This window comes from Sycon ciliatum, chromosome 6 (assembly GCF_964019385.1).
Source record: "Sycon ciliatum chromosome 6, ocSycCili1.1, whole genome shotgun sequence".
In the NCBI taxonomy this organism is placed as follows: domain Eukaryota; kingdom Metazoa; phylum Porifera; class Calcarea; order Leucosolenida; family Sycettidae; genus Sycon; species Sycon ciliatum.
Genome location: NC_088648.1, coordinates 30,049,317 through 30,072,442, shown reverse-complemented (window position 1 = coordinate 30,072,442; position 23,126 = coordinate 30,049,317). Strand labels below are relative to the sequence as shown.

Sequence of the window (23,126 nt, the reverse complement as noted above, 5' to 3'; positions counted from 1 at the left end):
TTCCGGAATTCTGCTGACTCATCATTATGACTTCTCAGTTTCGCAAAACATCTTTCCTGGCTGACACATTTATATTCTATGGTTTCCAAATGATAATTCCAAATGATCCCGCGGATGCAGATATGCTGCAGTACTCTGCTACTCGGTGGTAGAGTGCCTGCGCACAGCGCTGGCGGGGTATCGACCGTGATCTACTGTCTGTCCTGCTTACCTGTTCAGCTCTGCTCTGTGATCTGCAGGCCATGATGACCTTGGCCCCCATCCTGGCCAGGGCTTTCGTAGTCTCATAGCCCGTACCGGAGTTAGCACCGGTTACGATTGCAACACGACCACTCAGCTCAGGTCCATTGTAGTGTACGACAAATTAGCGCCCATAGCTCGATTTCTGGCGAGCTAGCGAGCAACAGCATCTGCAGAGGGAATTACGTCAGGCGCAACTACAGACTGTGCCTATTTGTGGGGGCCTTTCCTGCTGATCTAACTCAGGCGCGTACGCAGGGGGGGTTTCCCGTTGCCCGGAAACCCCCCAAATGTTCCAAACGAGCAACGTTTTTGGGCATTTTTGGTAGGGCGCATGATCGATCTGGCAAGAATGCAAAACTTCAAAAGATCGTAACTCAGTCAAATCTCGCTCAAATCCAACGATCCAAATATCCAGGTCGAATAGAAACCTCTCAGCTGTCGGTAGAAATAATTTGCGAAGCGCTGCGAGCAATGTATCGTGAGATACATCATTCGTAAGTTGAGCCGCGATCTCGGCAATTTCAAAAGCGCGCAGTGCGACTTGAGTATCGAGAATTTGAGATTTTCGTCGCGCTGATTAGCTCAAATTTGCAGGGGCTTCACTTGTGATATTTTCAAGAGTAGACAGCAAAAAATCGAAAATCTGCGATCAAGAAAAACGAAATCGCTGGAGCAGGATGCGTTTGAGCCTGTTTGGGGCATTTTCGCACTGTCGCTGCACGCTACCGCTATAGCCTATAGCGCTGGATATGTGCATGACTGTACTGTGTCCTGGCTATCATGGTCGACCTCATTCTCTCCCTGGTACCTTTCCACTTCCAGGAAGCCCAAGATAATGAAGATTGAGTGAGTAGAACTGAAGTTCTGTTCCAAACAACACGAAAAAATGCATAATTTTGAAATTTTCCTAGGGCTCTTTTAGAAAGGGTTAAAACTTAAAACTCATTGTTTGGGATTCGGTTGGAAACCCCCCTAGAGGTGACCCTGCGTACGCGCCTGTAACTTCCCCGTATGGTGGGACTGCAGCTGAGGCCGTGAGAGATTGCCGACCGTCTCACCGTTGCTCCATGCGTGACTTATTTCCGACTCAGCCTCGGACCTTTCAAAACTAGTTACTTGCAAAAGGCCAACCCTGCAGATTTGTGACTGGTGAATGACAGCTAGTATGTATGTAGCAGCGATGTTTTTCGTCGTTCGTCACCTCCGGTAGTACTAGTACTAGTACTAAGTAGTAGATCTACATGACTGAGACGTAGTACTGAGTAGATCTACGAGTAGATCTACTACATATTATTAATATATTATTAATATTTTTCTGTACTCTTCAAGCTTCATTCAGATCATGGCATGCACTACAATACATGCGTGGAGCAGGAGTACTGTAGCGTTGCCGGAGTTGGACCGGCTAGCGCGTTTGCCTTCTTTGGTGCTTGATTTTGTTCCTGCCGGCTCGTAGATCTACTCGTCTATGTACATTTTTTCATAATCCGACGCCAATGAGGCGCCGGATCCTATCGCACCCCGCGAAAAGCGAAAATTGTAAACCCATCTTTCAGTTTGTTTGTTTCATTCAAACCAAATCAAGGAAGGCTACAGTAGGCTCAGTGGGTGGATATTTCTCCCAGATAAATACCAGGGAGTAGTACAATACTACTCCCTGATAAATACTATCAAGAGTCCATAAACACACTCTTGGTACTAGACAGTAATTGGATAATACCATGAAGTCGTCCAAACGGCCTTGGTACTCCAGAAAGTCACCTGGTGCCTCATCACATGGCGGAAAGACCACGACCAGCTCTTCAAAGCAGACCCCGGAGAAAGGCGGACAGCAACAGGCCACGCTAGCGCGCTCTCCAAATTCTTCAACGTGAAGGTGAGCGGCATCCAGACGGGATTGGGACGTTGTGAAGTCTAGCTAGCAGTTCTGTATGCTTCTCGACCGTTCCTCTGTGATGAGTAGAGACTTGCTCGTGGGCAAATGGTGTACATCCTGTAGCGTTCATGTCGTTTTCGTGACTGAAAATGATTCCGGGAAAATCAAGCATAATAATTTTCGTGAATTCGAACAGAAATATACCAATGCAGTACAGTTTGTACAACTAAGGCTGCGTTTACACGACAACGCACGGCCAGTTTTCCGTTTTCAGTCCCGCATTTCTTTTTTCGTTTTCGTGCGTTTACACGATCAAAGCTGATCCGAGGTGGTCTCCGTTTGTATCGTTTTCGCGCGTCTACACGGGACGTGACGGGAGCAAAGGATCCGCAAAAGTTCGTCATGTGCCAAGTGTTGTCGTGGAAGCACCAATCACACTCAAGCAATAATTGAGAACAGGCCACAAAACAACACTCGTCACATGGGCCACAACCAGCTAAAACATGTCTTAGGGTGAAATTTTTCAAATTTTGTTTTCCTCCAGAAAACAGTTCTTGGGACCTTACTTGAAGTTGAAGGTGATACAGGGCAGAAAAGTAGTCTACAAGTGCCCCAAACACCGCTTTCAAAATATGTACTTTGAAATAGAAAATGACAGTTTTCGCACAGTCTGACACAAAGAGACAAACTATTACTTAGTGGCTTTTGTGGCGGAGCACAATACAACGGAACTAAAGATGTTGACACCGACTTGAGCATGTCAACGACATCAGTTCAAAGGCATGGCCCAAGTTCTTCTTGGAAAGCAACACGATGCGCTGGGCGGCGTTGCACTTGCATACTCTTTCGATTCTGGCAGTGACACTTTCGATCGTCGCCTGCGTTTCCGAGACTGCGTCAGACGCCTCATGAGAGCTGAACGCAAGTAACGTCGTAAGGCAGCCGTTTCGCCGCCTAAATGACTATGTACTAGCCCACAACTTGTGCCTCTTCGCTACTGGAGACGACGGGGACGATTCAGCTTCGCTGTCGACATCAACATCAATGAGATCCCAACAAATTGTCAGCGTCGCTCTGCAGGCCCGCCGCCACGGACTTGCAGACACCTGAACAAACCTGGGCCATGCACAGCGATCGTCTGGCCCTGCGAGCTGCTCTAGTATCACTAGATGCGGACATTGTCAGTCTTTGCTCGCCAGCTACTTGAAGTAGAACGCCAAACAAGTGTTTGAACAAAATTTGAGAAGATGATCGCCACATCATGAATCATTTTGAATGAAGTGCAGATCAGAGAGTGAACGCGCTCCAAAAAACATTTTTTTCATTTCGTCATTTCCCAACTTTTTTACGAAACCCCAAAGACATGTTTTAGCTGATCGCGGCCCACATGATGAAAATTATAAAAACAATTTTTTGGATTGTCGGATCCGTGTAAAACGGCCGAAAACGAAACACACGTGCCGGAAAACAAGGCCAGCATACCGTTTCGACTATTTACACACCCAAATTTATCTGGCAGAGCATTTCCATTTTCAAATTCTTCCACCTTGGCCAGCGTTTTGGTTTTCTTCCGTTTTGGTGTACAACTTTTACGTTTTGCTCTTTGTACCGTGTAAATGAACCATGCATCCGAAAGGATTTTCTTGCGTTTTCACCCCCAGCGTTGTCGTGTAAACGCAGCCTAAATCCATGCTTCGATTCGGCCGAGTGAATGAGGTCGCGCTCAGTCGTGCTCTGGCTCAGATGAGTATGTAACTCCTAAGCTAACTGCACTGGTTGTGCATGTCAGCAGATGTGCAACAGAAAGCCATAGAGGAAACACGTGCTTGTGCGTCTTGTACATCTCATGTGTGTGTGCGTGTGTGTGCGTGTGTGTGCGTGTGTGTGTGTGTATGTGTGTGTGTGTATGTGTGTGTATGTGTGTGTGTGTGTGTGTGTGTGTGTGTGTGTGTGTGTGCACGCGTGCATATGTGTACTTGAATGCTCATGTCCACGCGCATGCACTCGTCATTTAGCATCTGCAGAGCTTGCACCCGCCACGCTGACTCGCCTGCAGCGTTTCCAGCAGTGCATGCCATTGCAAAGCGGCGCATCGTCCACCACATCGGCATCCTCCTCCAGCTCCAGTTCCAGCCGTGCTTGCCAGCAGGCCGCATGTGCTAAAGGCTCAAGCCTACGGCTGTCTGGTTCACTGGAGGCTGGCGCGAGTGACGGCAGAGCTGATGATGTAGTGGAGAGCCCTACCCGTGCTGCTGCTGCTGCTGCTGCTACTGCTACGACTGTTACCTGTACCGGTGGTGATGATGATGGTGGTGATGATGATGGTGGTGATGATGATGGTGGTGATGATGATGGTGGTGATGATGATGATGATGACCTGGTGTTGGTGAGCTCGACCACGCCGCGAAGTCGATCGCAGCCAGTGGCCTCTCCTCCGGCCAAGCGTGTGCGGCGGCCAGCTTCATCTGCATCGTCGTCGTCGTCAACGTCGGATATCAAAGGTGGGAGCGATACGCGTGTCAAGCGTGTGTGTGTGTGTGTGTGTGTGTGTGTGTGTGTGTGTGTGTGTGTGTGTGTGTGTGTGTGTGTGTGTGTACAGTACAGTCTATGGCCAAAGAACTGGGAGGGGGTCAGCCTAGTCCTAGCCTAGACCGTTCTTATTTTCATGTATTACAGTCTATGCACTGTTGAGTCACCGTGTATACATTGGTATGCTGTGCTTGGTGAAATTCTAGCCTGGTCGGTCTTCGGTGCCCGGCGGTACTGTATGCATGCACCCAATTCCCAATCTCCTAGTTTGGGATGCAGGAGTTACAACTCAATGTGTCGTGTACTAGAACGTCGGGCTGTGTTCTATCACGCGCACACATTAATTTAGAAACCTGGCCAGATTATGTAAAACCTGGCTAAAAAGCAAATTCCTTTGTGCTTGGCTTTTCCGCTCTTGAATGTACTCGTATGCAGGGAACTTCACTCTGGTCTTCAAGGAAGAATGTGTAATTGTTGAATGTTTCTATCAGTTTACGTGTATGCGCATACTCATCTCTCCTGTTGTTGTTTTTGTGTTTGTTTGTTGGCAGCTTCCATTGTCGCATTTTAGTCCCCCGCCAGTCACGTTTCCACGCCGGTGTCTTCAAGGACGCTATTGTCTCCGTCCTCGGTATCATCACGGCTGACCTCTTCACCATCGTCCAGCAGCTGTGCTAAGGGTTCGCCGTACACACCGCTTGAGAAGCAGTACATGGCAATACGCGACGCGAACCCCGGCGTACTGCTCATGGTCGAGTGCGGGTACAAGTTCCGCTTCTTTGGCGAGGATGCCGAGGTAGGGTGCTCGTCGGCGAGCGTTTCTACGTGTGTGAGCATGCTATGTGCTACAGTAAGAGATGAAGAAACAGGCAGACAGAGACAGATGGACAGACAGACAGAGATGGACAGACAGACAGACAGACAGACAGACAGACAGACAGACAGACAGACAGACAGACAGACAGACAGACAGACAGACAGACAGACAGACAGAGAGAGAGAGAGAGAGAGAGAGAGAGAGAAAGGGGGGGGGGGAGAGATGAGAGAAAGAGGGATAAATGAGAGAAAGAGAGAGACAAAGAGAGATGGTTGGTTGGTTGGTTGGATTTATTTAAAGTCGTACAACAAACAGGCATATCTGCCTCCTTATATGAAGACGACATCTGGCAGTAAAACATTTTAAAGAAAAGAGAAAGGAAAAAAAAAGAAAGAAAAAAAAAAGAAGAAGAGAAGATCAAGAATGTATACTGAGCATACAGCTAGCCGGAGACTGAGCACAGCTAGCCTCGGCATGTATCAGAGCATCAGGATTACTACAATACTACTAGTACTATACTCAAGATAGGGGAGGGGGGTTGCTGTCATGCTACAGTAAGACAATACGCGTGCAACACACCCTTGAACTGGAGGGGGGACATGATGTTTCTCGCATCAGGTGGAAGACTGTTCCGAACGCGTGCAGCAGAAAGAGACACGGGATGAGTTCTGGATGGAAGCTGCAGCAGATGTTGTTGGGAGCCGCGCGTTTGGCCAGCCCTAGTCGGAGTGACGAAATCTCCAAATAATGCGCTGATCAGCGGCTGCTCCATGGTGGAATGTAGGCATCGGTAGACCAGCGAGCACACTGTCTCACGCAAGAGCTGGTGTACACGAAGCAGGTTGTGTTCCGCATACACGGGAGTCATACGGGTACGGGAGGTAAGGTTGTACACGGCTCGCAGGGCTAGGTTGCATAGGCGTTGAAGTCTCTCTTGATGAGATAAGATGAGAAGCCCAAGAAACGAACAAGGCAGTCGTGGCTGTGAGGGCCGGGGAACGTTTCGCCCTATATTGATGCTTAGATTCCTTCTGTCTTAGAAGTTGTTGTCTTATTACTATTCTGCTGGTTTGGGTGCAATGTTGCCTTCTCACCTAGAGGGTGTATATTTAGCTGCTGCAGTTTCACTGGAAAAGATCGGCTTGTGAATTGGTATGATAGTTCGTGGGAATCCAGTTCCATCTCTGTGTGATATGTTTAGTTGTCCTTGCCCATCTGGCTGGCCGCGTTGTGATCCCTCTACAAAAGGTTGCGTGGCTTGTCTATCTACCATTCTATTTTTCATCCGTCTGTCCGTCTGTGTGTGTGTGTGTGTGTGTGTGTGTGTGTGTGTGTGTGTGTATGTGTGTCTCTCTCTCTCTCTCTCTCTCTGTGTCTGTCCGTCTGTTTGTGCGTATGGTATTTGTCTGCTGCACTGCTTTCAAGTTTGTGTGTTTGTGTCAAGTTTCACCTATCCTTCCGCCTGTCTGTGACATCTGCTATTGCTATCGGCATGCAGGTTGCAGCTCGTGTTCTCAACATCTTCTGCCACCCGATGCACAACTTCATGAACGCCAGCATACCCGTGCAGCGGCTGCCTGTTCACGTGCGTAGGTACGGTTAGAACTGCTGTGCTCGCTTGTCTCTCGTCGTCTTTGGCGTGTAGGCCCGGCGGAACCGGTCCGGTTGGTCTGGCCATGGCTGGACCAACGTTTTGGTCAGGCCATGGTTGGACCAACGTTTTGGTCAGGCCATGGCCAGGCCAACGTTTTGGTCAGGCCATGGCTGGACCAACGTTTTGGTCAGGCCATGGCCAGACCAACGTTTTGGTCAGGCCATGGCCGGGCCAACGTTTTGCCCACCAACGTGTGTTTACTGCTGAGAAGGTCATGTGTATACCCTCCATATCATACACAAACTGTATGAAAGTCATGTGACTACCCTTCATATCATACACAAAATGTATGAAAGTCATGTGTATACCCTCCATATCATACACAAACTGTATGAAAGTCATGTGTATACCCTCCATATCATACACAAACTGTATGAAAGTCATGTGTATACCCTCCATATCATACACAAACTGTATGAAAGTCATGTGTATACCCTCCATATCATACACAAACTGTATGAAAGTCATGTGACTACCCTCCATATCATACACAAACTGTATGAAAGTCATGTGACTACCCTCCATATCATACACAAACTGTATGAATGTCATGTGACTACCCTCCATATCATACACAAACTGTATGAAAGACTAGGGTATGGTCGGATCAATCAAAAACTGCTTGCGTCGGTCCTCTGGTGTCAATAACCGTGCGCGCATGTTTGTTTCTTTAGCTGTATTTACTTCACCACGGGCACATGCAGTATCTGCCTTCTCACTGAGCGTATTGCCACAGTTCTCGCAAGAATAATGAACTGTGTGTGTGTGTGTGTGTGTGTGTGTGTGTGTTTGTATGCCTATCTTGTTCAGGCTGGTAATGGCAGGTTACAAGGTGGGCGTGGTGCGGCAGGTGGAGAGCGCGGCACACAAGGCACTCAGTGACAAGAAGGGCGCGCCGTTTGAGAGGAGTCTAAGCGAGCTGTACACGCGAGCAACACTTATCGGTGAAGATATCCTTCTTGTTCTGCTCTTCCCCCCCCCCCCCCCCTCTCCCTCGTCTCAGGGTCCCGGTCACGCTCCTACCCCGTCGTGTATACTGTGCCCTTCCTCATCCTGGGTTCATGAATATCGGGACACAGTTTGTTTGCACTGGCGTCCATGTACTGTTCTGCCAGCAGAACACTACTCTTGTCTTGAGCCATGCATGACCAACTAATACTTCAAACCTTTAAAGGGGAAGTTAAGGCAAAAATTAAAATTTCACCAGTTGTAGTCTTCGGGGTGCTGAGTCGAATGGTCTTGGTCCGAGAAAGCTGAGACGCTCCCTTCCTACTTGAATCCCAATCGAACTCGCGCACTTTCACCGAAACTGGGTGACTGCGCCCTACTAGATGGGGATTTGTATGCAAAATGTCACTAAAAGCGCCATTTCGTTCTTATAAAAGCACGGATGACCGCGATTGGCCCATATGTTGTAGCCTTTTGGACGCTGAGTCGACTGGTTTTGGTCCGAAAAGGCTGCGATGCAGCGTTCCTCCTTTATTCCCAATCGAACATGGTTGACTGACAAGTGGTCACGTGCTCCTGGGTGCCCAAATCACCTGGTCACCACGCCAGCAGGCGACAACTTTCACACCAAGGTTCAACTCGAGTGACAGGACTGCACCCAAAAAAGGTCAAACAGGCTAGTAAGTTGTACCCTGCAGGCACGGTGACCAGGTGACTGGTGTACGCAGGAGCACGTGACCGCTTGCTCAACCATGTTCGATTGGGAATAAAGGAGGAGCGCTGCATCCCAGCCTTTTCGGACCAAAACCAATCGACTCAGCGTCCAAAAGACTACAACATATGTGCCAATTGCGGTCATCCATGCTTTTATAAGAACGAAATGGCGCTTTTAGTGACATTTTTCATACAAATCCCCATCTAGTAGGGCGCAGTCACCCAGTTTCGGTTGAAGTGCGCGAGTTCGATTGGGATTCAAGTAGGAAGGGAGCGTCTCATCTTCCTCGGACCACGACCATTCGACTCAGCACCCCGATGACTACAACTGGTGAAATTTTGATTTTTGCCTTAACTTCCCCTTTAACAGCGTACATGTATTCATGTGGAATTATCTTGGAGACAAAACAAAGGATGGAAATAAAGGAGCAGCAGTGGTGAGGCTTCCTGTAGCTTCATTTATAGGATGGCATGTCTAAGTTGGCGGAGGGCAGAGAAAAGTAGACGGACGGTTATCCCACAATGTTATAAGTAAGATTAGGTGTGCCGTCATTAGTGACTCATCACGAAACACAAGGAAGTCCAATGTAAAGCAACCGTAACCTTTTCTCGTGACAATCATAGCCTTGATTGAATATTACTGTCTCGCGTTGCTTGTTTGTTATCCTATACAAGTAAGTTCATATCTGCTTGTCTGTCACCTGCACACTTGTCCACGACTATATCGTTGTGGAAGTACGGCTGTGCAGTCTAGCAGTGCACGATGGGCGTCATTATCAAGAAAGCTTGCCTTTAAGCTGCATGCTAGGGCCACATCACTCTCCTTTTCGAATCTTGCTAGAGACCTGTTGTTGACTTTCTCATGGTCCTTGTCCATTCCCAGTACATGTACAGGGGTACTCCTTGACCAGTATCGTCCCAGTACAGTTTGACTCGCCACTACCCAATCAAACGTATAACAAGAACACAACAAAGGCAGTGTCACCGCGATCAGCAGGAGCAGCAGCATCGTCGTCGTCGCTAGACCGCTATGCTGCTTCGCAGAACGGCAGTGCCGACGGTGAACACGATGTTATCGGTTCTGGTGATGATGTCATCACTGCTGCTGGCGGCGACGGTGGTCACATGGCTGGCGATGGCTTCGGCGTCGGAGCTGCTGATGGCCAGGCATCGGCTGCTGAGGCATGGTCGAGTACGACCGATAGCTTCATGTTGTTCATCGTTGATGCTGCCAGAGAGGATCTAACTGCGGAGGTGTCTACAACATCCCGTGACCACCAGCAGCAGCAGCAGCGGCGGCAAGAGGCTTCTGCAGAGCACGTGGCAGTTGTAGTAAGTATCATAATAAGTTTTGAATGATATCATATTTTCTGGAGTATAAACCGTACCTACTCGTAGTGTTGTGGGTGGTCTCCTACGTTTCTCGTTGTAGTTTTCTCCAGTGCCGTCGTGTACTGCAGCGGTTGAGTCTTTATTTACTTGTTTAGGAAGCCTCCCCACTTTTACTTTGTTTAGGGTCGTTTCTATATACAGTGAATCTATTGTGCCTTTGTGTGTGGCCTATGTCTTTTTGCCTTTCTGTACTCTGTCTGGTATGTGTGGTTATGTTTTTGTTGGTCTGTCTCTGTCTCTCTCGCTCTCGCTCTCTCTCTCTCTCTCTCTCTCTCTCTCTCTCTCTCTCTCTCTCTCTCTCTCTCTCTCTCTCTCTCTCTCTCTCTCTCTCTCTCTCTCTCTCTCTCTCTCTCTCTCTCTCTCTCCCTCCCTCCCTCCCTCCCTCCCTCCCTCCCTCCCTCCCTCCCTCCCTCCCTCCCTCCCTCCCTCCCTCCCTCCCTCCCTCTCTCTCTCTCTCTCTCTCTCTCTCTCTCTCTCTCTCTCTCTCTCTCTCTCTCTCTCTCTCTCTCTCTCTCTCTCTCTCTCTCTCTCTCTCTCTCTCTCTCTCTCTCTCTCTCTCTTTCTCTTTCTCCACCACCTAGGCCGTACAACCAGCGACAGGTGATCTTGTCTACTCAGTGTTTGCAGACGATACGTCGCGCACTCAGCTGCTCACACACCTTGCTCACATCGTCCCCTGCGAGCTCATCATTCCTGCAGACCTCGGTGCAAGGAGTAGAGCTGCCATTGCATCTTATTGCAGCAACAGGTACATATACACTTCATGTACTGGTAATACGTATTAATACGCCCCCAGGGTTCTAGCAAGGTCAAAATAAGTAGGGGGGGGGGGGGGCAGGGGAAGCGGTTACCCCGTGACGCAGTTTTCCATTTTCCAAATTTGTCTTGCCATATAAAAGGCAACGTACGGGGCCGAACCCCTGATTTCTCCCCAGACTAAATGTGCTTTTGTGAATCCTCTAGTAATGGCTGTTGACTGTATTTTCGTTGAATGGCATGAGCAAACATGAACATCGACAAATCAGTGGTGGTGGGTGGGGGGGGGGGGGTGGCACTTTTTCACTGGGGGCACTCAATCAGAGTAGGAGGGCGCTGCGCCCCCTTTGTCTATAACCCTGGGCCCCCTTCGGCTGGTGATAATTCCACCCCAGTAGTGGAAACTGCTAATTTTGTTTTGCGAAAGGAGTGATTCTGCTGAAGTTGAGTTGCGCCAATCGAAAGTTTGCATTCTGTGTAGTATGCGGAATACATGTTCATGTTTTCTGGATACCCAAGTTATGGGCACTTCGGTCTTCCAGCCATTTTTTGGGCCAGTGGAAATATTACTACTCCTTTGTTACTCTCTCTCTCTCTCTCTCATCTGTGATGTATTTCCTGAACCACTAGCTAGCTGGGTGTTCTGCACTCTTGATGTTCGGAATGTCCTCAGCATTTTATCGTGTCTCCCATATGGTCTAGTGGTTAGGATTCGGCGCTCTCACCGCCGCGGCCCGGGTTCGATTCCCGGTGTGGGAACATTTCTTTTTTTAATGATCTTTTGCATTATGTCAGGAAGGTGGATATTGAAAAAGACTTTCATATTTACAAGCAGCAATGTAAAGCCGAGACTCATTCACAGTACCACTTTTTGCGACGCGACATGCGCCATAATTATAATACAACACTCGCGGCAAGAAAATGCCTGCCGCGTACTGTCGCAAGGCCACAAGTGGACCAAAGTGCGACTTTTGCGAAATTCATCATCGCAAGTCGCATATCACATCACAGAAAGCGGTATTCTGAATGGGCCTTTAGGTGTTATTGAAGGAGTCCTGCAAGAGGAAGAGTTTTTAGGGTGTTTTCTTGAATTTTCTTGGAAAAGGTCGTGATTCTGCTAAAATTTGGAGAGGTGTTCCGCTAATATCCTTTGTGAACTTTAGGAGATTCTCCGAAATTCTCCAAGATCCCCGACCTTGAAAGGTGGTTGAAAGATTCCCGTATTTTGGGTCAGCGCGTGCAAACTACTGCAAGATCACGGCCTCTTCGGCGCTTCTCATGTGCGGAAAATCTTCGACACCTGCTCCTAAATTATTCCAATTTCTTCGACTTCCAGGACATAATTTCTCCGAGAAGCGAGAGAACATTCGACCGCACTCTTTCAGTACATGGAGGGCGAAGAAAAGGTCGAATTATTAACTCCCGAGGCTGCAGAATGTAAACAAGTTGCTGGAGTTGAATTGTATGTATGATGTTAAGCGCCGGGTGTTCAGGTTGAGTGCAATGGCGCTACGGCTATGCCTTTGGGAAATCCTTTTAAAAATAATAAATACAATACAGTTTCCTCTGAGACAAAAATGCGATAATACTCATAAAAAGGACACACTTCAGGCTCATTACAAATAGTGTTGAAACGAGCGTATCTATAACAAACGAGCGATCGGTTCCACTAACGAGCAAGCTATCGAGCGAGCTAACGAGTTTCATTGATGTGGCAAATATGTTTTTTTGAATATTTTTTTCTAAGTTAGATGTTTCAGCTGGTACAAATCATCACCACCGGCATTTGGGATTGCTGCTGCTTCACTTCGGACTGCTGTTTGGTGTCGAGATGTCTTTTCAGCGCCGTCGCTGAGTAGCCTTTGTAAGAATAGACCGTTTTGCAAAGATTGCAAGTAGCCCTGGTCTTCGCTGCATCGCGGGAGAAAACTTCCAAACGACTGAGCGTAACTTTCACTCGAATGGAGAGGTGACCGAAGCATATCCTGCGACAGGTCAGCAGATGCGGAACAAGACATCAGTAGAGTCCACCAAAGCTGCAACGACAACTGAAACAACTCAAATGTCGTGCAGGCATACAGTCACCGTAACTGCGAGTGATTTTCACTTTGCGCGGGACTGGACTGTCGATCGACCAGGGAGTCGTAAAATATTTTACGACTCCCCAGTACAGTCGACATGTACTGCCATGTGTACGGAGTACGGTGTTCGTTAGTGCAAACGAGCTGGCCGCACAAACGAGCCGAGTTTCTGGCGAGCGACCTAACGAGTATCCGGTGAGATCGTTTCAACACTAATTACAAACATCTTGAAAGTATACTTGTGAAGACAAAAACTTTCAAGATGTTTGTAATGAGCCTGAAGTGTGTCCTTTTTATGAGTATTATCACAATACAATACAATACATCATTAAGTACGGTATAACACGTTATTTTTGGTGTAATTTTAATTTCGGTAGAGAAGCCATTCACCTAAATTTACATTACACCTAAAAGGCGCTAGAGTACACACTACATGCAGTGAAGGGTAGGCTGGTCACCTACCACTAGAGTACACATTACATGCAGTGAAGGGTAGGCTGGTCACCTACCGGTAATTCTACATTACACCTGAAACCTGGCCGGCCCCCGGCACGGAAATTTTAAGACGCCTAAAAATTTATATGTGAGACAGTACAGTGTAGATGAAGTGCATGTGTTGGATGCCGGGCAGGCATTCTCATTGTTTAGACATGCATGTGTTGGATGCCGGGCAGGCATTCTCGTTGTTTAGACGTACAGTCAGACCTCGCTTATCCCGTCCTCTTTTATCCGGATCCCTCGCCATTCGGAGGAAAATCGTTGGTTACCGATTTACAGCATATGCGATGCATGCATACAGTATGTGTGTTTGATAATCCGGTTCCCTCGCCTATCCGGATATTTTCGTGGAAAACGGATGTGTGCAGTTATGTGAAGGCTGACTGTATTGCTATCTTCTCTTTGTACATATGTTGACATGCAGGAAGTCTCAGGGTGATCTTATTCGTCTGGAGGAGGTGCCGACGGGGTGGAACGATTACGGCACCTCGCATGGCTGCCTTGCGGACTTCTATCAGCTGTCGGTCATCTCGTCGTCGGTAGATCAGCTTAGCGATGGAGAGAGTAGTAGCGAGGAGGACAACGATGACGGAGTTGTTACTGGTGAGGCCACCACCAGTGGAGTGGGGCTGCACCAGCATTCGCAGCATCGGCACGGCCATCCCTCAGCTCGTCAGCATGGTGGTGAGTGACAGGCCAGTGTGTGTGTGTGTGTGTGTGTGTGTGTGTGTGTGTGTGTGTGTGTGTGTGTGTGTGTGTGTGTGTCTGTGTGTGTGCGTGTGCGTGCATGTGTGTGTGTGTGTGTGTGTGTGTGTGTGTGTGTGTGTGTGTGTGTGTGTGTGTGTGTGTGTGTGTGTGTGTGTGTGTGTACGTGTGTGCGTTGTTCCCAATACTTAACATATGCGATATTCTTCGAACGACTCCCAGCCATGATCATCTTCAGAGGTTAGGAGGAATCAAAGGAATTGTTTGGTTTTGTTCACATCCAGGAGAACATTGGGAGTTTGTGAAGGAATTACCAAAGCCGGTCATTGTCTGCTTGGGAATATGTCTGCGACACCTGAAGCAGTTTAGACTGGCTGGTTGCCTCAAAGATACACGGTCAGTTTAGCACCATCTTGGGCTGCGCCTGTATGCCTGTCTGCCTGTCTGCCTGTATGCCTGTATGCCCGTGTGCCTGTCTGCCTGTATGCCCGTGTGCCTGTCTGCCTGTATGCCTGTGTGAATAGTGTTCTCCCCCTGGCCCCCGCCACACAGCAACGCAAACTCTTGATTGTATCTTCAATTCTTATATTATACCAACAAATGACGAGGGCGCAGGAGGAGGGAGACAAAAACAAGACTCGAGAAAAAGACAACGGAAAAGACACCCGGGAAAAGACACGAAGAATCAACCAAGAACAAGCAGTAATATTGCGACGACAAATCGGGACGACCAATCAGGGACTAATACTTACAGAACACATGACCAAGACCAAGACAACCAGACCCCGGACGAATCACACATGACTCTCATTCCCAGACCAAACTAGCACTGCGCATGTACAGCATTCACTTGACAGTCACTCTCACACAGACGGAAGCACATCCTCACACTCTGACAACGCGTACTCTTGCATGCACCACATACCATAAACGTCACACATCACACCATACTCGCACGTACACTTAGACTATCTCTTAATTTGCTGGCCAAAAATCCTATATATAGGATTTGAAAAGGTGTGCCTTTTATGCCGTTGTTAGTGGTCATCACGACCAATAATAATGGCATAATGGTTTTCATGGAAGTTGTAAATATGTTTGAGGCATGAATGTTTACATTTTAGATTCATAGGGTGATAATATTTCTGATGAATACCCATTTTCAGCAATAATTGGAAATTTGAGCATAATTGTTCAGCTGCTGTCATGGAAAGGACTGAGGCAGTGAATGTGCAGAAGAACATTGCAGGTGTGGTACGGGGTGGTTTCATGATGACATATCGCACATGCCGTCATGAAACTACCAGTTTTAAGGATAAAACAAGGTCCAATATAATCTCGAATCCTATATATAGGATTCGAAAAATAGGGCACAGGCCTTAGTAATATGGAGCAAGGAGATGAGCCTGAGATGTTAGTGTTTGAAAAAATTATCTTATTCAACTCTCGATATCTTCTAAGACCTAGCAAGAAAGAATTGGTCACATACTTTTTGCTATTCTCATGCCACACCCATTTTGAGTTGAAAAATATGACCAAAATGACAAGAACCAAATACAACAACATGCGTAAATCATAGTCGTAATACAATTTCGCAACATGTATGCCTGTGTGCCTGTGTGCCTGTCTGCCTGTATGCCTGTCCGTTATTCACAGTGTCCGTCCATCTCCCTTTTCGTCGATTGGTTCGTTTGTTTGTGAATAGGTGCAGTGATGCCATCCTGCGTCTATGAGTTGTGTGTGTTTGTGTGTGTGTGTGTGTGTGTGTGTGTTTGTCTGCATCTTCTCTCTCTCTCTCTCTCTCTCTCTCTCTCTCTCTCTCTCTCTCTCTCTCTCTCTCTCTCTCTCTCTCTCTCTCTCTCTCTCTCTCTCTCTCTCTCTCTCTCTCTCTCTCTCTCTCTCTCTCTCTCTCTCTCTCTCTCTCTCTCTCTCTCTCTCCTCTCTCTCTCTCTCTCTCACTCTCTCTCTCTCTCTCTCTCTTTCCCATCCCTCCCTCCTTCTCTTCCTTTCTTCCACAGGAACTTTGTTCAGTTCAGTAATACGAGGCAACATATGACGTTGACAGAGCAGTCTCTACGCAGCTTGGAGATCTTTGCCTATGGCTTTGGCCATGGGTAAGTATTGGCTGGCTGCATGCTTGATGCTACTTGAAGTCTTGTTTTGACAAGTTCTGCAGTTGGCTTCTTGAGTTTGCGCTTTCCGGGTATGTGCATGTGTTCATGGTTTTTTCCTTCTGTAAGTTTGTGTGTGTGTGTGCGTGCGTGCGTGCGTCCGTGTGTGCGTGTGTGTGGCTGGGCGGATATATGTTTGCAGGTGGACGGCGGTGAGCGTGGTAGTCTGTTTTCGACCATGGTCAGCACAAGCACTGCGTTTGGACGCCGTCTGTTCCCGTCAGTGGCTTGCAAAGCCACTGCTGAGGAGAAGGTACTGGGTTTTTTTTCTTCTCCTAGTGTCATCATTTGCGATTTGATCTCATTTGGCCGGACACGAGAAACGTGATATAGTGTAACTCATATAGTTCAGTACGAACTTAGAAGTTGCGACTTCGGCGGTGATCAGTCATAAAGTTGATTGCTCCAACGAGGAACACACGCTTCTTGCCCAATTTGACACTGGACACGGGAAGGTGCGATGTGCTCCTCGTGTGCTCGGGATGGCAGTCGTGAGTCAGTCCAGTTGTCAAATTCGGCTGGGCTACCCATGGCTGTAGACAGCCAGCTGTTTCGGTCATCTAGGCCTTATCAGTACAGCTATGCGCTTGCAGTAAGCTGAACTACTGACTGTGGTGCAAAGGTGGCAACACAGACATTTGGATAGCTCGTCGCTCTAGCGCCAAAGTGCTCCAACTACGGAAAGTAGTAAGCGATGGATAGCGGAGCAGCACTAAAGCAGCCTACCGAGAGTGCTCAACAAGACAAATGCCGAGGAGTGTAATACCCAGACTCTATGGTTGTCATGTGTGTCATTTTTTGTGCATAGTGTTTTGTGCATAGTGCAATTGTGGCTCGTCACGAGGCCGTGGAAGAGCTCTGTGCCAATTTCAAGTCCCCGTGTGTCAGGCAGTGCAAAGCGTTGCTCAGCCATTTACCCGACGTTGAGAAAGGCCTGGGTTCTATCGTGCATAAGAAGGTAGGCTTCTCTTACTGTCTTACTTCCGCCTCGCCCTATTCTCTCTTTCTCCCTCTCCCTCTCTCTCTCTCCCTCTCCCTCTCCCTCTCCCTCTCCCTCTCCCTCTCCCTCTCTCTCTCTCTCTCTCTCTCTCTCTCTCTCTCTCTCTCTCTCTCTCTCTCTCTCTCTCTCTCTCTCTCTCTCTCTCTCTCTCTCTCTCTCTCTCTCTCTCTCTCTCTCTCTCTCTCTCTCTCTCTCTCTCTCTCTCTCTCTCTCTCTCTCTCTCTCTCTCTCTCTCTCTCTCTCTCTCTCTCTCTCTCTCTCTTCTCTCTCTCTCTCTCTCTCTCTCTCTCTCTCTCTCTCTCTCTCTCTCTCTCTCTCTCTCTCTCTCTCTCTCTCTCTCTCACCCACGCACGCACACCCACACACACACTTGCACTTGTACTTGTACTTGTTGCTCACTGCCAAAACTGGTCACGTGGGTCTCCCCGGGAGAGGGGAGAGAGACTCAAAAGGAATCTTGGAAAGATGACTCAATTGGCTATTGAACCGCCCAACGGCCGACACCCCCTGAAATCCCCAAAACTTTGGTTTCCACCAATGTATGTGTTTACGTGTGTTTACATGTACTTGTGTGTGTATGTGTGTACATGTGCTGTCCAGTGTAGCACGGGTGATTTCTTCAGCACGCTGCAGGCACTGCTGTTGGCACGACGAGAAGTTCAAGCTGCCCAATGCGAAGCGTTGACTCTGCTGCAGTGCAGTCTGCTCTCTGAGGCTTTCAACGAGGTAATGACCCATGTATATGTACATGTACACTAACACTTCATTAGCAGAACTTAGAACTTTGAACTTAGAATGTACATGCAAGCGACATACAAATCTGTACCTTGTGCCCGAGGTACAGTATATCCAAAGTCAAATTACTGGCCAAGGATATGAAGGAGGGACCTTGAAACACTACTTTATATTCACTGCTAACTTCAACTGAGTGCTAAGTGAAGAAATTGTTATATCGTAAGTACCTTCAACCTGGCTTATCCAAACACTTTTGTCTTAGGGAAAGCTGTGTTGAAGACATGTTCTAAATATCGAGATCACCCGTACACCCTGTTTTTTTTGTAGCTGGGGTTATGTTAATTAGTCATGGTTTGGATAAATGGAGTTTGGATAAATGGAGTTTGGATAAATGGAGTGTGGATAACCGGGGCTCGGATTACCCGGGTAGGGCTGTACTTGACTTCTGACGTTTTTCTGTATCACTATTAGTAATTTTAAAAGTATTAGAAGCATTTTGGAAATCTGCGAACATCCTCTCATTTACCGTGTTTGCATCGCAGTGTTTCTATCCGACGTTGGTGTGTGGTGCGAGTGAAGTGTGCCATGCATTGTGCAGATCACCAGCCAACCAACTGAGAAAACCCCAATGCTGCACTGTCTTGTTGCATTTACTCTCACAGGTACCGGCTCTGCTGAGCGGGGTGCAGCGCTTCTTGGACTGCATGGATCCTGGTGCAGCGAGGTGAGGGTGATCTGAGCAGCTCAGTGTTGCTGAAATGTAGAAGACTGGAGCGCATTGCTGCATGGATTGCCTATGTCACAAAAAAAGGCTATGTGGTTGTGTTCAATGATGTAATGCTATGCATCATGGCATAGCTATCTGGCTGTGGTATGGTATTTGTATGTGTGTTCAATGATGGCTGACTGTCTCAGGGATATGAGGACCTGATGGTGGTGATTATGATAAGTGTACGCGTCTCGTTGGCTGAATATTTGGAATAAACGAGAAGCATTGTTCTTTCGAGTGACGAACACCTTTTTTGAACACCTTTTTTGTCTTGCAACCCTGCACTAGTTATGGCTGATGCGAGGTGTGAGAAAGAAGTGAATTTTTATCTCTCGCCGTCTCGTGCTGCTGCTTCATCTCCTGCTGGCACTGCTGCTGTTGTGTGTGTGTGTGTGTGTGCGTGTGTGCGCGTGTGTTTGTGTGTGCACGCGTGCGTGTGTGTGTGTGTGTGTGTGTGTGTGTGTGTGTGTGTGTGTGCACATGCACGCGTGTACATTCATGCGTGTGCAGGTCGGGCGACAAGACGGCGCTCTTCACTGATTTGTCCAAGTTCCCGGATTTGGCGGCGACGAAGAAGGTAGCTATCTCCTCGCTTCACTGAAGATTCTCGGAGTCACTGCATGTGTTCTGGCCACTGCATGTGTTCTGTGCACTGCATGTGTTGTGTGCACTGCATGTGTTCTGTGTACTGCATGTGTTCTGTACATGTAGTTGAAAACCCACAGTTCTGTTTATCCTGGATTTCCCTACCATGCACACACTCTTCAATTCCATTTTGTCATCGGAATCCTATTCCGTTGATTCCTCGGTGAAGGCAGAATTACTTATTCTCCCAGCATTGTTTGTACTGTTGGTGTCCTCTTTCTCTCTTGACTTCACGTGTATCTGCTGCATGCATGCAACTGATTTGTACGCAGAGTTGTATACGTGATCTCTTTCAATGGTTTCGTCGACTGGATCGGGAGTGCAGAGTTCATCTCACAGTCTCTTTCAGGAATGCATGTCTGCTTTTGCGCCTGATCTCGCACAACAGCTACACCCCGAGCATCACCGTCAGAGTCTGCTGAAACCAGTTTTGCATTCTCCTGTGCGGAACGGATCATGGTGTCTATATGTTGCAAAAGAAGGATCCACGAGCGGGATTCGAACCCAGCACCCCTGTCTTTCCGGGACAGTGCCCTACCGATTAGGCTACCGGGGATCACACACACTCATGGGTCCTTCTTGCTACACTGCTCCCCCGCCCCAACAGGCTGTGTCCTCACGCCGTACCTAGCTCGCGGGGGGTACGATGGGTCGTGGGTTCGAGCCATTGCCAGGCGCCAATGTTGCAAAAGAAGGATCCACGAGCGGGATTCGAACCCAGCACCCCTGTCTTTCCGGGACAGTGCCCTACCGATTAGGCTACCGGGGATCACACACACTCTTGGGTCCTTCTTGCTACATATATATGTTCACATGCATCTGCGTGTGTCCACGTGCAGGCTCTGAAGGATATTGACGACGAGCTGCTGGCGCATCGTCGCGAGGTTCGCCTAAAGCTTGGCATACCCGCTCTGGAGTACAAGACAGTGTCGGGCGATGACGTAAGCGAGCTCTTCTTTTGGCTGTAGTCATGACATCATGACATCATCATGACATCATGACATCATGACATGAGCCACAGCCAGCTAAAACATGCCTGGGGTGAAAAAATGTATTCCAGAAAAATGTCACTTTGCTCACCAGCTGCATGGAGTAGACCGCCGAATAAGTGTGAGAACGAAGTTTGACAAGATGCTCACGCCACCGGGTGATGAATGAAGCACAGCGTGAACGTGCTCAACAGAAACTATTCTTCATTCCGTCATGTCTCCGAAGATTTACGAACCCCCAGACATGTTTTAGCTGACTGCGGCCCACGCTACTCCTACTCACACACTTCCTTGTTGTTGTTTCATTGTTGTCATCTTCACTGCTACTGCCGCTGCCGCCACCACCATGCACCATGAGTTGTTGTCGTCATCGTGTTCATAATCATTGTTGTTGTTGTTGCTATTCTGTGCCACACAGTATCTAGTGGAGGTTCCTGGCAAGCTCCAACACAAAGTGCCACAAACTTGGGACAAGATCAACTCGTAAGTCCATAACCATAACATTGCGTCTCCTTTTCCAATGCATGTCAATGTCTTGCACTGCCATGCTAGCAATCCCAGAGGCCGGGGCTGGGGACAAGGGGTGGGGGCTTCTGTTCTTTCCAACATCTCCCTAATGGCATGGCACTATCAAAGAGAGATTTCTATTTGTTCATGAATGGCGGTGACAGGGTACTGTAAAAACCATAGTATAACGAAGTGCTAATTCTAACAAGTTAGCGAGGAGAAATCTGTTGTTAAAATATAAATCGTTGTACAGAAATCGATACATGTACTGTTCTATTAAGCGTTGAGAATGCGTGAGAATCGTTACCTTTGGTACACGTAAACCAGTCAATTTTACGAATTCGTTCTATATGCGCCTGGTTAGAATAATGGCTTTTTCAGTACTGCTCATGACCCAATACAGGTACTGGGATAGCCTGCGCTGCCACCGTCTGGCGCCTTTTCCGCCACGCCATGCTTCCACGAGTCGGCTGCACTGGACATTCTCTTTGCGTTAGACAATGATCTCGTAGTCGTACTTCTTCTTGTCAGTCGACTTGATGATCACACACCCCACTGACCTGCCAGTGTGATTTCAAACTGATTTGCCATGATTTTAAGCTACTGTGTGTCCGAGAAAAGAACGGCGAAATTTTGCCCATCCAATTTATTACCGGCCCACAGAGTTTCGATCATATATGATAATAATACATACAAGTACACACGTTATGCAGAGCTCACTGACTTGTCAGTTTGAGCACTCTGGCAAGGTACGTTCGGGCCTGGTTTAAATCTGGCTTTGGAAATTTTATTTTCATTGCTATCAGGTTCGGCCTCATTTCCTCTGTGCTGCGCTGATGAGTTCACAAAGAACGAAACAGCATGCTGTCCGCAGATTGAGTACGAGTACACTCATATATGCCTCGTTTATCCGGGCAGTCTGGGATCGGGCACTACCCGTAACTTTGAAATGTCTGGAACTCCGAATCACATACATTTTGATGGGGAAAGTCCATAGATGTGGCCTATGACGTCACGAAAAGTGACAACAGAGTAGTAATATTTCCACTGCAACTCGCCCAAAGGGTGCCTGGTAGACTGAAGTGCCCGACACTTCGGGGTCTGGACAGCCGAGGGGTGAGTGCACACACGTACAGCTCGCATCTTCCCTGGACCTGCTGGACTGGAACGGGGTTCAGTTCAACAGTGTCAAGCTAAGCGTGTCTGTCTCCCGCCGCTTGGAGAGCGCTCTCCGCAGAGAGATCTGTGCTGCCCCAGGTCGTGTCCAATCATATCTATCCACAGCAAAGGCAGTCCCCCATCCCCCCCCCCCCCCCCCCATTCACTTGAGTACTCATAATATATGGGGAGAGGGGGGGGGGGGGGGACTGTTGGGAATGGGTTATTACTCACCAATCTCCATGCATCCCTTCACTGTCTATTCAAGCGAGGGGGTATTTATATCAGTGAGATTCCCGACTGCTCGGACTGGAGGTCTTATGGCACGTTGTAGTGCATACAGTGCATTCAATCATGCATTCAATACTCACTTCTTCTCGTGTTGTACATGTATGCGACTCGTGTCCTGCACTCTCTTTCATCTCGTTGGTTCGCTCCCTTGCAGGACGAAGCAAGCGGGGCGCTATCGCAGCCCATTCATCGTGGAGCGGCTCAAGACGCGTGCGCTGCTGCGTGAAACGCTGTCGCAGCAGTCACACACCGCCTGGCAGCTGTTCCTCGGGTGAGAATATCCCTGAGTGTCCTGCACTTTGTCCTGCACTGTGTCCTGCACTGTGTCCTGCACTGTGTCCTGCACTGTGTCCTGCACTGTGTCCTGCACTGTGTCCTGCACTGTGTCCTGCACTGTGTCCTGCACTGTGTCCTGTACTGTGTCCTGTACTGTGTCCTGTACTGTGTCCTGTACTGTGTCCTGCACTGTGTCCTGTACTGTGTCCTGCACTGTGTCCTGCACTGTGTCCTGTACTGTGTCCTGTACTGTGTCCTGTACTGTGTCCTGTACTGTGTCCTGTACTGTGTCCTGCACTGTGTCCTGCACTGTGTTCTGTACTGTGTCCTGCACTGTGTCCTGCACTGTGTCCTGCACTGTGTCCTGTACTG

At 48.3% G+C, this 23,126-nt stretch overlaps 4 protein-coding genes and 1 non-coding gene across 10 annotated transcripts in view; 4 read left to right on the top strand and 1 right to left on the bottom strand.

Annotated features, from left to right (window-relative positions):
• Window positions 1-23,126, bottom strand: part of LOC135819867 (uncharacterized) — a 68,001-nt gene that overhangs the window by 5,083 nt on the left and 39,792 nt on the right. The gene's annotated exons all lie outside the window — the stretch shown is intronic.
• The window catches only part of LOC135819024 (DNA mismatch repair protein Msh3-like), a 44,565-nt gene continuing 25,247 nt past the window's right edge, over window positions 3,809-23,126 (top strand). Inside the window, exons 1-15 of the mRNA XM_065332173.1 lie at window positions 3,809-3,866; window positions 4,135-4,620; window positions 5,084-5,115; window positions 5,220-5,444; window positions 6,964-7,058; window positions 7,930-8,063; window positions 16,279-16,327; window positions 16,527-16,637; window positions 17,207-17,342; window positions 17,985-18,110; window positions 18,782-18,843; window positions 19,399-19,465; window positions 20,373-20,474; window positions 20,941-21,005; window positions 22,633-22,749. Coding sequence (XP_065188245.1) covers window positions 3,809-3,866; window positions 4,135-4,620; window positions 5,084-5,115; window positions 5,220-5,444; window positions 6,964-7,058; window positions 7,930-8,063; window positions 16,279-16,327; window positions 16,527-16,637; window positions 17,207-17,342; window positions 17,985-18,110; window positions 18,782-18,843; window positions 19,399-19,465; window positions 20,373-20,474; window positions 20,941-21,005; window positions 22,633-22,749 — 1,865 coding nt within the window. The remainder of the gene's footprint in view (window positions 3,867-4,134; window positions 4,621-5,083; window positions 5,116-5,219; window positions 5,445-6,963; window positions 7,059-7,929; window positions 8,064-16,278; window positions 16,328-16,526; window positions 16,638-17,206; window positions 17,343-17,984; window positions 18,111-18,781; window positions 18,844-19,398; window positions 19,466-20,372; window positions 20,475-20,940; window positions 21,006-22,632; window positions 22,750-23,126) is intronic.
• LOC135819869 (lateral signaling target protein 2 homolog) lies at window positions 4,109-5,323 on the top strand. The gene is made up of 2 exons (XM_065333165.1): window positions 4,109-4,620; window positions 5,200-5,323. The coding sequence occupies exons 1-2, from the start codon at window positions 4,191-4,193 to the stop codon at window positions 5,217-5,219; spliced, it is 450 nt and encodes a 149-aa protein (XP_065189237.1). The 5' UTR covers window positions 4,109-4,190; the 3' UTR covers window positions 5,220-5,323.
• Window positions 9,119-16,315, top strand: LOC135819868 (uncharacterized). Its single transcript, XM_065333164.1, has 4 exons — window positions 9,119-10,113; window positions 10,755-10,921; window positions 13,933-14,192; window positions 16,232-16,315. Exons 1-4 carry the CDS (start codon window positions 9,907-9,909, stop codon window positions 16,267-16,269), a joined length of 672 nt encoding a protein of 223 aa, XP_065189236.1. The 5' UTR covers window positions 9,119-9,906; the 3' UTR covers window positions 16,270-16,315.
• Trnae-cuc (transfer RNA glutamic acid (anticodon CUC)) lies at window positions 11,617-11,688 on the top strand. Its single transcript has one exon. It is a non-coding gene; the product is annotated as a tRNA-Glu (tRNA).